This window comes from Protopterus annectens, chromosome 7.part0 (assembly GCF_019279795.1).
Source record: "Protopterus annectens isolate FY-2018-M chromosome 7.part0, PAN1.0, whole genome shotgun sequence".
In the NCBI taxonomy this organism is placed as follows: domain Eukaryota; kingdom Metazoa; phylum Chordata; order Ceratodontiformes; family Protopteridae; genus Protopterus; species Protopterus annectens.
Genome location: NC_056739.1, coordinates 153,988,675 through 154,002,949, shown reverse-complemented (window position 1 = coordinate 154,002,949; position 14,275 = coordinate 153,988,675). Strand labels below are relative to the sequence as shown.

The 14,275-nt window shown below is 41.1% G+C and overlaps 1 protein-coding gene across 3 annotated transcripts in view; it reads right to left on the bottom strand.

Moving 5' to 3' along the window:
* The window catches only part of CACNA1S (calcium voltage-gated channel subunit alpha1 S), a 3,469,037-nt gene that overhangs the window by 1,308,643 nt on the left and 2,146,119 nt on the right, over positions 1-14,275 (bottom strand). For all 3 annotated transcript variants that reach the window (XM_044076603.1, XM_044076604.1, XM_044076605.1), the window contains one exon: positions 3,780-3,938. In XM_044076603.1, the coding sequence (XP_043932538.1) occupies positions 3,780-3,938 (159 nt within the window). The remainder of the gene's footprint in view (positions 1-3,779; positions 3,939-14,275) is intronic.

Below are 14,275 nucleotides of genomic sequence, written 5' to 3'. Positions count from 1 at the left end.
CACAGCACGATGCTTCAGAGATCATCCACGTGCAACTAACAATGGGCAGAACTGCAATTCAAATTGTAACTTGCTACAGATCATCCACCATGTCCCAGGACCCCCATTCCGCATTTCTAGAAATACTGGGAAAAATAAAGGTCCTACCAAACACCCTGATATTGGGTGATTTCAATAACACAAACATTAACTGGGAAAACTACTCAAGTACAAACTCCCTTGCCCAACATTTCCTAGAATTTATAAACTCAAACGCCCTGGATCAACTGGTCAACACCCCCACCAGAGGTGACAACATATTGGACCTGGTCATCACCAACATGGGCAACCGCTCACTGGTTAGATCTGATCATAAACTAATCACTCTGGATATCCACATTTCGCCCCCATCCCTGGTCAAAGAAACCACAGTGAAAAACTTTTCAAAAGCAAACTTCGCATTACTTAAGACCAAGGTGGAAAGTTTCAAATCTCCCATGCTAAAGGATAACGCTGCCCAAGCTGCAAAATCCTTTACTAAGGCATTCTACGGGCACCTACAAGAATGCATGGATCGTGCTACCCCAAGCAAAACCAAACTCATTCCTCCAAGAAAAGGAAACCAGTCTGGTGGACCCCTGCAATAAACAAGCTATACAATAGAAGGAGGAAACTAGTACAGAAAAGAGTAAAATCCCAAGAAGGAAAGACATCCCTGATCAGTATCATCAAGAAACTATGATCCCTCATAAAATCATCCAAGGCTAGCTTCGAAAGAAAAATTGCCAAGGACTCCAAAGATAACCACAAGGCATTATTTAGCTATGTCAAGAATCTAAGTGGCAATTCTCAGATCTGCTCGGAGTTAGTGCAGAATGGCACAAAATTCACTGAACCGACCGATATCGCCAACATCCTGGCAGACAGATTCAGTGCAAACTTCACCCACTCTCACCCCCAAAAGGGCCCATAACCATACCAAAAGAATGCTGTGCCCCTGAAATCTCAGACACTCAGGTAAAAACAGCCCTCTCCAAAGCCAAAAACACAGCATCAATGGGACTGGACGGTGTCCCAGCCTGCATACACAAGCTCAAAGATGAACTAACCCCTCACCTAAACACACTGTTCAAACTCAGCCTCTCCACAGGCTACGTGCCCATAGATTGGTGCACAGCAACGGTTATTCCGCTCCACAAAGGTGAAGCCACAACAGACGCCAGGAACTATCGACCTATAAGCCTGACTAGCTTGGTCTGCAAGGCTATGGAGTGCATCATCATGGATCTCATTAACAGAGACAGTGGGAAACTCCAAACACTGGACCCTACCCAGTTCAGCTTTCTTAAGGGCACATCATGCCTCCTAAATCTGGTGGACTTCTTTGAGACAGTTACCAAGGCTGTAGACGAGGGAAACGTGGTCCACACAGCCTACCTAGACCTCGCAAAGGCCTTCAACATCATTCCCCATTCTGGCATTATAGACAAGCTCACCAGCCTGAACATAAACCCCTACATTACGAGATGAGTTTCCAACTGGCTCACGGACAGAAGCCACATGGTAAGAGATGCAGGAGCTAGGTCTGACTCTAAACCTGTTACAAGTGGCGTCCCCCAGGGTTCAGTCCTAGGACCCCTCCTGTTCGGCATATACTTCTCAGAGGTACAGGCAAGCACAGGAGGACTATGGCTGACCAAGTTCGCAGACAACTGCAAACTAGGGGCTATAATTGACTCTCCAGCTGACACAGACATCCTCCAAAAGGGTCTCACTGAGACAGATACCTGGTGTCAAAACCATGGCCTCAAGCTAAATGCCAAAAAGTGCATAGTCATCCCCTTTGGAAAAAACAAAGTACCCACAAACTACCACATAGGTGGTAGCCCCCTAAATACAAAAGACATAATAAGGGATCTGGGGACCCAAGTAGATAGTAATCTCTCCTTTGATAATCACATTGCCAAAGTGGTTAGAAAATCCTTCTATGTGGCCCACCTAATCACAAAAGGGTTTGTATCCAGATCAAAAGAGGTCATTGTGCCCCTCTACACATCACTCATCAGACCCATCATAGAGTACAATGCCCCATTTGGGATGTACCTTACAAGACACCTGCAACAGCTGGAAAGACCACAGAAGTACCTCACCAAGAGGATCACTGGACTCAAACAGATGCCCTATGTAGCTCGACTGAAGAAACTCCAGCTGTACTCGGTTGCATATCGCCTACTCAGAGGTGATCTCTTCCTGACATACAAGGCCATGTCCAACCCAGAAATGATGGACATGCTCCACCTAAAGAAAACCATATCCCCTCGTGCCACATGCTATAGGGATCTAAACCTCACCCAACAATAAATAGGACATGTCGGAGGAATAGATTCCTGTCCCAGGGACTTCCCATGCTCTGGAACAAGATTCCACTCTACATTAGGCAGAGCTCCTCACTAACAGTCTTCAAGAGAAACCTTGACGAGTGGATGGGAAACAGAAAGTTTATCCCGGGGATCACTTCAGTGGCTCTGCTGGACAGAGGCACAGGGAACTAATCTAAGGAGGCGGCGAAAGCCAACACATTCCGGCTAGGCTTATAAATGCCTTTGGGCAGATAGCCTAGTACCTATCTATGAACCTATGAACCTCTGTTGCTGTCTCTCTCCCACATGCTTAGAATGATAAGGCTTGTTAATAGTATGTGGTTCTCTATATTTGCTAGACACTATCCTATAAACTGCACAGAAAGCTAATTTTTCTCTTATTTTGATCGCAGTATTTCACTGGTCAGTCTTCTATGTTTCATTTATATTACTCACACAACTTTCCTCCATGACCCTCTGTGCCGAATTACCTAAATATTGCAGTACCTCAGCTATCATACTAGATCACAATCCAGCTTTTTCTAGCTTGCTCACTGACTGATGGCATGATACTACGCAGAATATTTTGTTAAACTGGCCATGCATAAAAAACAGACCTCAGAAGTACCTTGGTCAGTCAGATGAAGGAAGTGATTAGATGTATCTGTTACACTGTATCTGCTGTTGATCTATGTTGCCTTGGCTCTTTGCTTACTTAGTCTTTGCTTACAGTCTGCAGGTATTTCCATCTGCAGTGATTCCAAAACTTCCTTTGCAACTAAACTCAAACTGACAAGCTGATAGTTTCCAAGCTCTGTCTTGCTCCTTTCCTTGTGAAGGAAGTTTTATCTGCCCATCTCTAGTATTTCTATATCTTATCCTTCATGGTGGTATCACCAAAACCCTAACTGTTTTTGAAGCATTCTAAGAAGACTCTCTTCATGCCATATTGCTCTGTATTTATTTAGTTACTGGATCTCTCAAAGGAACCTTTCTTCTCTAACAGGGCTGAGGCATAACTACAGTTTTGGTTTCTACTGTACAGGCCTGCTTATTAGCTATTAATCTGTCTGTGACAAGTTTTGAATGGCCTGTAATAGATGTGGGGGTCTTTGATGAAGGTGACAATCAGAGCAGAAAGCCCTCTTTGCCACTGGTAAAGCACTTATATAGTCCCTATTTTTAAGAGTCTCGAACTGTATAATGCATAACTTGTCATCACCTGATTCTGGTCCCTGACCTAAACAGGCAGCACTACAGATGAGAATTTAAAAGCCATGTTAATAGTCTGTATATTCTCTCGACAGCTAAAGAAGGTCAGTAGTTCAAGTTCTAAACTTTTACACATGTTTTGCATGCTGTCTCTTCCAAATTTAAACTACCCCAACTCTGAAACCCAACCAAGTGTCACTAGACATACTGATTTACAGATGGACTTACCTGCATTCCCAAACATATTGTATTGAGCATGATCAGAGCAAACATCAAGTACTCAAAGTAGGAAGACGTCACCACATACCAGACTTGATACTGGTATGGATTCTTGGGAATGTAGCGCCTCAGGGGTCGGGCCTTCAGGGCATACTGGACACACTGGCGCTGTGAAAGATATGACACAGACAGAGGTACAAAAGTAATCAGAAAGTGTTATGAACCGGAACAGAAATCATGCAGCCCTTCATCAGATCATACATTTAAATTACTCCTGCCAGCAGGGTGTGACAGGTACAGATGGACAGTGCTGTTTTGGTGATGACTAATATATTTTCATTTTCTGACAGGATCTGACTGTGGATATGAATTCAATGGATCCAGTTCATGACAAAATGGATGATAAACACAGAATTAAACAGAAAAATTAAGTGCTTGATGATGTCTTAGTCCACCACCAGCAGTGATATGAACCAGAAACAGACAAAGCTGGTTCTAAAATAACAGTCAAAGATGTGCTACATCTGGCAGTCACACAGCTGCATCTCCAAAATGATTCCAGTTTGTACACGCAATGAAAATATAGCTTCAGAAGCTGCTCTCTCACATAATAAAATGGTCCCCGATCATGTTTGCCACATTTACAATAGGATACTTACTATTTTGTAATGTCACTGTTGAAAATGAAATCACAGTCTTTTTATTAATACTTTAAAAGTAGATATGTAACTACAAATCAGACTTGACTAAGTTTCAATGCATTAGCTGATTAGGGAATCTGTTACTCACACAGACACACACATACACAAAGACACAGACATAAATTCACACGTGTGTGAGTGTGTGTGTGTGTGTGTGTGTGCGTGCATGCGTGTGTGTGTGTGTGCTTGTCTGTGCGTGCGTGTGCATGTGTGTGCGCATGCGTGCATGTGCATATACACAGATGCATATGCAGTGGGCAGTGATAAAGGGGTGACAGTATAACATGTTTATCAGATACAGAATGCAGGTATTTTTTGTTTATTAAGAAAGAAAAAAACTCCAACGTACACATGCTCAAAAGTTTAATAATCAAGAACTGTAAATGCAAAGCTTTCGGGAGCTATCCTTCATCAGTGCTAACAGACAAATAAAAAGGATTCAATTTATAATAAAAGCAAATAACTCACATAACACAGCTATCCAGTAAAAAAGTGTATAACATTAAAAACATCTACAAACAACTTCAATGATACTGCATTTGTTTTTTGACTAAAACAGACCTAATGCTAATAGCATTATTCAAACCAGGGAATGCATCAGCTCTTAGCATCAAAATCCAGTTGTACTCGCTAGTCTCTAATAAATTGTTCAGATCACCTCCTCTAATGTTTTTGTGTATAATATAAATGGCTCTGAACTAAAATTCATGGCTAGGATCAGTATCTAAAACACGTTTTGTTAATGCATTTGTTCGAACATTTCTTCATAAGTCAGACTTGTGTTCAATAGTGCTGTCCTTAAATTTACAACTACATTTGCTGATGTAAAAACAAGTACATTTCGAACATGTTCCTAAATAAACAACATAGGTAGTATTGCAAGTACAGTAACAACAAAACTTATATGATCTCCCAGTCATTGAATGTGTATAAGTTGTGGTGCTAGTGATATCCTTGCAACAACTACAGTTATAGCAGGGAAATGTTCCAACCTTATCAGTAACTCTACCATTGTTTTCTGTTCGAAGATCTTTATAAAATAATCTCCTTTTCAGATTCTTACAATTTCTGTAAGCAAAACTTGGTCTTTTGGAGGAAGGGGGATCCTTAATGGTATGCGAAAGAATGCCAATTGGAGTTTCTACCCTTGCTCTATGATGTTTAGCACCCAAGAATCTGTGATTATTGACTGACATACAGGAAAGCATCTAGTAAGATTCCCTACAATTTTCAAAGGAAGGTTGGGGTGGGGAAGGGCAGGAGGGGAAAGAAGGAATAGATAGTTGGATAGTTTTCCTTAGGGAGGTTGATACCTGGGACCTATTAGATTTTTTTTAACAACATTTGCCATTTTTTTCACCTGTTCTTTGCCAGATGTTGGCTGACTGGATTTGCTTTCAAAGATAACTGTGGCATTATGACTGGTTTAAAAAACAGAACCCATAAAATTGCTACACTGTTGAATGACATGTTAAAGGATTCCCCACAATTGCGAGGAGAATATGAGGAAGTAGTAGCGACTGTTGAAAAGTTTAAGAAAGTAGTTGTCGCTAGGAAATATAAAAAACTACAAAGGGATAAGCCGGCTTATTTCAACAAAACAGCTTTTCCAGTAACGATATTGTGGAACTGCCGTTTTACCCTCCAGACTGTTTCAATCAGGTAGATGATTCAAAAAACTTCAAGAGAGGGAGAAGTCGTTCGACAAAACAGAAAGCCAGAGGACATGGAATATCAAACACTTTTTAGAAAGTCCATTACCACTGAGTGAAGATTTAAAAATTGTGAATTTGTCTGACTTTGAGTTAAATACAACACAATGTAATTTACTTAGATTAGGATTCAGTTTCTTACCTAGCCATACAGCCAATGTTTCTAAAAAAGAAGTTATGTACTCACCATAATGTTTCATCTGAGTAGTTGTACTTCATTTGTCTTCAACCTGTGGGTATTCAGATCCAGATCGGATCTGAGATAGCTGCTTCACCAGCTTCTGATCCAAGCTCCTCCCCTTACCCGTAATACCCCTCCATCTCCTTCCTTCCCTCAGATCGTGTTTGCTGTACTCTAATACAAGCCTGACCCAATAAGACCTTACCACAACAGGTTATTCACCAACCTAGCAAGCATGAACAGGAGAACCGCAGAGGCGCCTTCACCTACATACCAGAGTAACAAAAATACAGATAAGGTCAAGGGGAAGGAGGGAGGGACGGTTGAAGACAAATGAAGTACAACTACTCAGATGGAACGTTATGGTGAGTACATAACTTCTTTATCTGAAGTAGTTGACTTCATTTGTTCATCAACCTGTGGGACCGAGTCCCCAGCTACCAAACACCTGGGTGGCCCTTATGGTAGGATATTCCAGAGCACCGCGGAGCCAAATGATGCTCTACCTCTAGATACTATGTCTAGTTTGTAATGTGAAATAAAGGTGTGCGATTAGAACCAAGTAGCCGCAGAACAAACATTATCCAGAGACATCCTGGACTAAAAAGCTGCAGAGGTAGCCATGGACATAGTGGAATGTGCTTTCACTTGACCCAGAGGAGAAACGCCTTTGTCTGAGTACACCTTAAGGATACACTGAGAAATTCATCGAGCAATAGTCACTTTGGAGATTGGTTTGCCTAGAAAGGGTTTAGTATATGAAACAAATAACTGAGGAGAATAAGAAGGGGGCTCAGCAGACTAACAAAATATCTTTTTTTTTTTGACTGACGATGTTGACACAGGTGTAAGGGAGGAAAAATAACAATATTAGCCAAAGCTAACTACACAAACGCTGATCACTTACCCAAAAAAAGCACTAACTCACTTGGAGCTCAAGACCATGCTGCTGGCTTGGAAAGTGGCAAACGAGATCTGAGGGAATGAAGGAGATGGAGGGGTATTATTGGTAAGGGGAGGAGCTTGGAGCTCAGATCAGAAGCTGATGAAGCGGCCATCTCGGATCCGATCCGGATCCGAATACTCACAGGTTGATGACCAAATGAAGTCAACTACTTCAGATATGATTTTAGAACTTAAATTCTATACTGGTAAATTGAACTTAAGTTATTTGTTGAAAGATGATGGTTTGAGTAAAGTTTTAAGGAAGCCCTCTACTTTTAACCCTCAATTGAATAGTACAATTAAAGTTTTTGAACAATAATGTGAAAAAGATATCAGGACCTTGCTACCAAAAAAAAAAATTAAAACTGCATTTTTTTAACCTATGCCCTACTGAAAATAAGGCATTACATGAGCTGAATAAACATACCAATTTAAGGTTCATGAAAGCAGATAAAGGGGGTGGGTTAGTTGTAATGAGTACCATCACCGACCAAAATGCCAATAAGGAAATGTTGAATGATATTAATGAATATCAAGAAGTGAATTTAAATTTCATTTATCAAAGGTGTAAAAAAATCATTCTATCTTATATGAATTATTAATGAATACTCATATAAACTTTGAGTTGTATTAATTTCAGAAATTTGATCGTCCTAAAAAAGGAGTATTATTCGGAATTCCCAAGATTCATAAATATCTTCCTAAGCTACCCTTTAGACAATTGTATTAGCCTCAGGAAATGTTTGTGAAGGTATTGCTTTGTTTCTTCACGATGTTGAATTCTGTTATACAAAACTTATCTTCATACCCAAGAGTTTCTTGAGATTGTTTAGCGAAGTTAACAGAGTTTCATTAACGGCATGATTACTGTAATTGAAATACTATGTTAAGCATTGATGTATGCTCTCTTTTTACTTGAATACCTCTAGAACAGGGGGTAAATTGTTTTAAGGCAATTTTTATATCAAAACACTACCTTTGGTAATGATCAGATATTTTTATTTTGTACACTTATGGAAGTCCTGCTGGAAAATATTTTTTTTTCTCTTTGATAAGAAATACTATAGGCAAGTCAAAGGTGTGTGTAGCTAAGGGGTCATCAGTAGCCCCAGCATTTTCTAACCTAGTATTAGGGTGGTGGGAATTGAACATTCTTAAAAATATTACATATTTTGACAAAATATTATTCTATAAAAGGTTTGTGGATGATCTTTTTTTGATTGTTAATATGTCAGCAATCAAATTTGTTAAAGAAATAAATGAGATTTCAAATTTTATACAGTTTACTATTGGTGATTTTGGAACCATTGTTCACTTCTTGGATGTTCAGTTATACTTGAACCTGCCTGACAAAAAGTTAAATACTACGGTTTATAGGAAGGATACCTTCTCAAACATCTGTCTGCATTTCAGGAGTGATCATCCTGGATTTATGAAGAAAAATATCCCTAGGGGACAGTTCATTAGGGCTTCTAGGATGATCACCTCTGATAGTGAGTATATGAAAGAAATTTTATATATCATTTCTTTGTGTTTATAGAGGGGACATGACCATTAATTTTTATGCAAGGTAGCTGAAGAAGTTGGTAGTAAAAGAAATACCTTATTTAAGTGTATACTACAATGTAAAAACATAGACAATTGTAGTGAATCAAATATTAGGTTCAATGAAACTTCTAGAATGCAGAGCTGGCCCACGCTCATGTTAGATATGTAGAACAAAAGAACCAAAAGTCCACAGTGTGATAACTGCAGCAGTCTTTTATTAAAACAAGAGTTTTACTCGAAAGTTTTGTGGTTTATTTTTGTTTTAATAAACGATTACTGCAATTATCGATTGGTGGACTTCTGGTTCTTTTGTTCTGTTACTGGTTTCTATACCTTGAAGCCCTTCAGGTGTTTGGGAGAGTTATTTGGATTTCATGTTAGATATGTCGGTTGATAGTTATGCCATAAGAGAGGTAGTTAAGAAAAAAATGGAATGTTTTAGAAGGAAACACTGATTTATTTAATATTATAGGAAAATAATCAAATTTTACATACAAAAAAATATAACAGTTTAAAAAATGTACTACAGAGAGACAAAACTTATGTGGAGCTACCACAAACTAGTAAAAGTAGAAGGATGTTTGCTTGTGGTATGTGCAAGCTATGTAGATTTATTCATGTCAGTCCTTACATAGCTTTTCAACATACTGATTATATTGTCAATCTTGGAAGATGTTACACTTGTAAAAGTACAGGAGTTGTTTACACTGGACAAAGTTCTGGCTGTCAGGCCTTTTATATAGGAATGACAACCCATAGTCTAGAAAAAAGAAGTTATGTACTCACAATAATGTTCCATCTGAGTAGTTGTACTTCATTTGTCTTCAACCTGTGGGTACTGGATCCGAGCTGGCAAGTTCACAAGCATCTGCTCTGAGCTCCAAGCTCCTCCCCTTACCCATAATACACCTCCACTACCTTCCAACCCCCAGATCGAGTTTGCTGCCACTTATACTGAGAACCCAACCTGAAAAAACACCTTACACACCTAAAGCTTCAGCAAAACAGGCTGTCCATATGGTAAGGCCAGGGGGAAGGAGGGAGGGATGGTTGAAGACAAATGAATTGAAGACAAATGAAGTAGAACTACTCAGATGGAATGTTATGGTGAGTACATAACTTCTTTATCTGAAGTAGTTTACTTCATTTGGTCTTCAACCTGTGCGACAGAGTCCCCAGCTACTAAATTCCTGGGTGGCCCTCCGGAGCACCGTGGACCCAAAGTATGCTCTGCTTCTAGAAATCAAATCCAACAGACTCCTTATTCAGATATGTAAAACTAATAACTCAGCCAGTGACTCACTCTTCGTAAATTCTGTAGGTAGATCATGGAACTCTCTACCAGCTGATATTACCTTACTCTCTTCACTTGGTCAGTTTAAAACTAGGGTCAAACACCACCTGGGAACAAACTGGCTATGTCACTGTATCAAGCCTGGTTTACCTGTCTCTGGAATGTGTAAATCTGCTAGGTAGACTACTATGTATCTGATTCTCTCACTGAATAACACTACCTGACGATTTGTTATAATGTTTGCTCTTCTAATCACTGAAAATATTCTATATGTAATTTCTATTGTCTGCCCATCTAATCTCTGTAAATAATATATTTGTCATTTGTAATATGTGACATGTTATGATTATTTGTTATTCCATGGAGCTTTTGTCCCCGGGCCTCCGCTGAAAATGGACATGCATCCAGTCGGACTATCCCGGTCAACAAATGTAAAATAAAATAAATAAATAAAATAAAAATTTGTAGAGAGAAATAAAGGTATAAGATGAGGACCAAGTAGCTGCAGAGCAAATATCATTCAATGAGACTCTCAACCAAAAGGCTGCAGAAGTAGCTATTGATCTAGTGGAATGAACTTTCACCTGACCCGGAGAAGACAAACCTTTATCCTTATAGACCTGAAGGATGCACACAGAAATCCACCTAGCAATAGCGACCTTAGAGCTAGGTTTACCCAAAAAGGGTTTAGAGAAGGAACAGACAACTGATCAGATTTATGAAAGGTTCTAGTCCTGTGTAAATAGAATCGTAACTGTCTATGAACATCCAGCAAGTGAAGTCTGTATTCCATTTTGTTATCAAAATTTGGAAAGAAAACAGGTAAGGTAATGCTCTAATTGATGTTAACTTGTGATGCCACCTTGAGAAGAAAGGGTGGATTGGTACGAAGGGAAACCCTATCCTTATGGAAAATCATATATGGAACTTTAAAAGACAACATTTGCAGTTCTGAAGCCCTTTTAGCAGAGGTGATAGTCACTAGAAATGCTGTTTTCCAAGACAAAAACTTAAGACCCGTGGTTGCTGCAGGTTCAAATGGTGGAGCGACCAAAGCTTGAAGAACCATAGTAAGGTCCCATGGGGGAACAGGATCCTTGACCGGGGGGCATAATAGGAAAGTACTTTTAATAAAGGCTTTACACAGTCTGGAAGAGGCTATAGAAGCAGAATTCTCACCCACATGAAAATGAGAGATGGCAGCTAATTGAACTTTGAGAGTAGAAGAGCTTGCTCCTTGCTGAAAATTATCTGCTAAGAAGTCGAGAACAGCAGAAACAGGAACTGTGAAAGGGTCTACACTCCTCTGAGAAGCCCAAAAGGAAAAATGTTTCCATTTTCTGCGGTAAATCTTCCTGGTGGAAGACTTATGAGCTGCCACCAGAAAAGACCTGACTGAAGAGGATAATCCAGGAGTCCTAGCAATTAGACAAATTGGATCAGCCAAGCCGGGAGCTTCAAACTGTCCAGGCTATGATGAGAAACCCCCGAGAGGTGGAGCCAGAAGATGAGACCAAAGGAAGAGAAACCATACCTGGTGAGGCTAAAATGGGGCAATGAGGATCACTTTGCTCCCCAGTCGACAAGCTTTCTGTAGAAACCTCTGAATAAGAGGTACTGGAGGGTAAGCATACAGAAGACCAAGAGGCCAAGCATGGACTAGAGCATCTCTGGGGGACTCCCCCGGCTGGGGGTTCAGAGCGAAGTACTCGTTGCACTTCGCGTTGGAAGGAGATGCGAAGAGATCGCAGCAAGGCTGACCCCACTCCAGAAAGATCTGCTCCACTACTGAAGGATTTAGAGACCACTCATAAGGCATCAGTATAGTCCAACTTAACCTGTCCACTAGGATGTTGGACCATCCGGGAATGTGCATTGCTATCAGAAAGCGACTGGTGGAGATTGCCCATTCCCAAACTCTCATGGCCTCGCGACAAAGGGGGTAAGATCTGGTCCCTCCCTGTTTGTTGACATATCAGACCACCTACATGTTGTCTGATTGAATTGCAATGGTTCCCAGAGGAAGAAAGGCATGAAGGGCCTGCAACACCAAAAAGACTGCCCTCATCTCCAGAATGTTTATATGCAAACTGGTCTCGACAGGGGACCACAGACCTTGGACTGTCCTGCCCAAACCATGACCCCCACCCAAGTTGGGAGGCATCCTTGGTCACTGTGGCTTGGACAGGGGCTGGAACAAAAGGTCGTCCCACGAGGATTTCCAGAGAGTACATCCACCAAAAAAGAGACGATCTGCAGACTCGGCTGAGGTGCATTGGATACGATAATGGAAGATCCAACAGGGACAACTGCAGCACTAGAGTCCACTGTAGTACTCGCATGTGTAACCAAGAGCACGAAAAAAGAAGTTATGTTCTTACCATAACGTTCCATGTGGAGTGTTCATCTCGCCTTTGTTCTTATACACGGGTTCGGAGCCGATCCTCGGCTCCGAGTCGGCCGCATAGCAAAGCTCTGCATCTTAGAGAAGCTCGAGACCAGGCTATATCCCACAATCCTCCCTGCCATTACTCAGATCTAGTTTGCAAGTAAACCAGACCAACCAAAAACCTCAGGTGCTAAGGCTACACACAGCCACAAAACTCAGAGACACTATCTCACTTAACAAATTAACTAAGGGTAGCAAAATATACCCCATGAGGTAAGAAACAATATACCCGGAAGGGGTTAAGGCATTTCGACCAGACTCTAGTCCTACTCGTTCTTCCAAACACGTGAGGGAAGGAAGGGAGGGAATGTAAGAACAAAGGCGAGATGAACACTCCACATGGAACGTTATGGTAAGAACATAACTTCTTTATGTGAGAATGTTCAATCTCGCCGTTTGTTCTTACACACGGGTAGCGTCCCTAGCTCCATCACCCCGAGTGACTCATGGAAGAACGTTCCTAAGCACAGTGGAACCAAAAGATGTCTTGTCTTTGGAGGCTTTGTCAACCCTATAATGAGCGATGAAAGTATGTGGTTTAGACCACGTGGCTGCTGCACAAATCGTGTCCAAAGGCAGACGAGCTGCATGAGCTAAGGAAGTGGAAACGGATCTGGTAGAATGGCCCTTAGGTTTGGCAGGCAAGGCCTGATTCAACTTAGAATATACAAAGGCTATACAATCAGTAAGCCATTTAGATAGTGTACGTTTTGCAACCGCCATGCCCTTTTTATTGTCTGCAAACGCGACAAAAAGTTGATCTGTTTTCCTGTAATCTTTAGTCCTGTCCAAATAAAATCTTAGTTGTCTGTGGACATCCAACTTGTGCAGCATATACTCCAACTTGCTGGTATGGTTTTTGAAAAAGGTAGGGAGTTCTATGGACTGGTTAATATACCTTAGGAAGGAAAGACGGATTTGTTCGCAAGGAGACTCTATCTGGGTGGAAAACTAAGTAAGGCGGCTTGACTGATAGTGCTTGCAGCTCTGAAACTCTTCGAGCTGAAGTAACAGCTACGAGAAAAAGTGTCTTCCACGACAAGAACTTCAGGAGGCAAGAAGAGGCTGGTTCAAAGGGTGGCAACATTAGTTGCGACAATAATAAATTTAAATTCCATGGGAAGAAAGGGTCTCTGACGGGCGGTCAAAGATGGAAGGATCCTTTCATAAAAGCCTTACAAAGCCTGTGGGACATAATAGGAGAACCGTCCTCACCAACATGGTAGTTGGATATGGCTGCCAACTGTACTCTTAGTGTGGAAGTAGAGGCTCCTTTGTGAAAAAGGATGGATAGAAATTCTAGAACTTTATGTAAAGGAGCTACTAGGGGGTCTAAGTGTTGGCTAGATGCCCAGTATACAAAGCGTTTCCATTTACTCCTGTAGAGTTTTGTAGTGGAAGCCTTATGAGAGGCAACCAGAATGCGTTGAACTGCCGGAGAAAGTAGATCAGACCTGGCTAGGCAGGGAAGTGGAGCAGCCAAGCTGCTAGTTTGAGGGATAGAAGAGACAGGTGAGGAACTCCTGACGAATGGGTCAGTAGATCTGGTACTGGGTCCAGGATCCACGGTTCCTCTGTTTGATGTGCTCGAAGAAAGGGGAACCATATCTGTCGAGGCCAGAATGGGGCTATGAGTATAATTGTCCTTTCCAGGTTCCTGGCTTTCTGAAGAAAT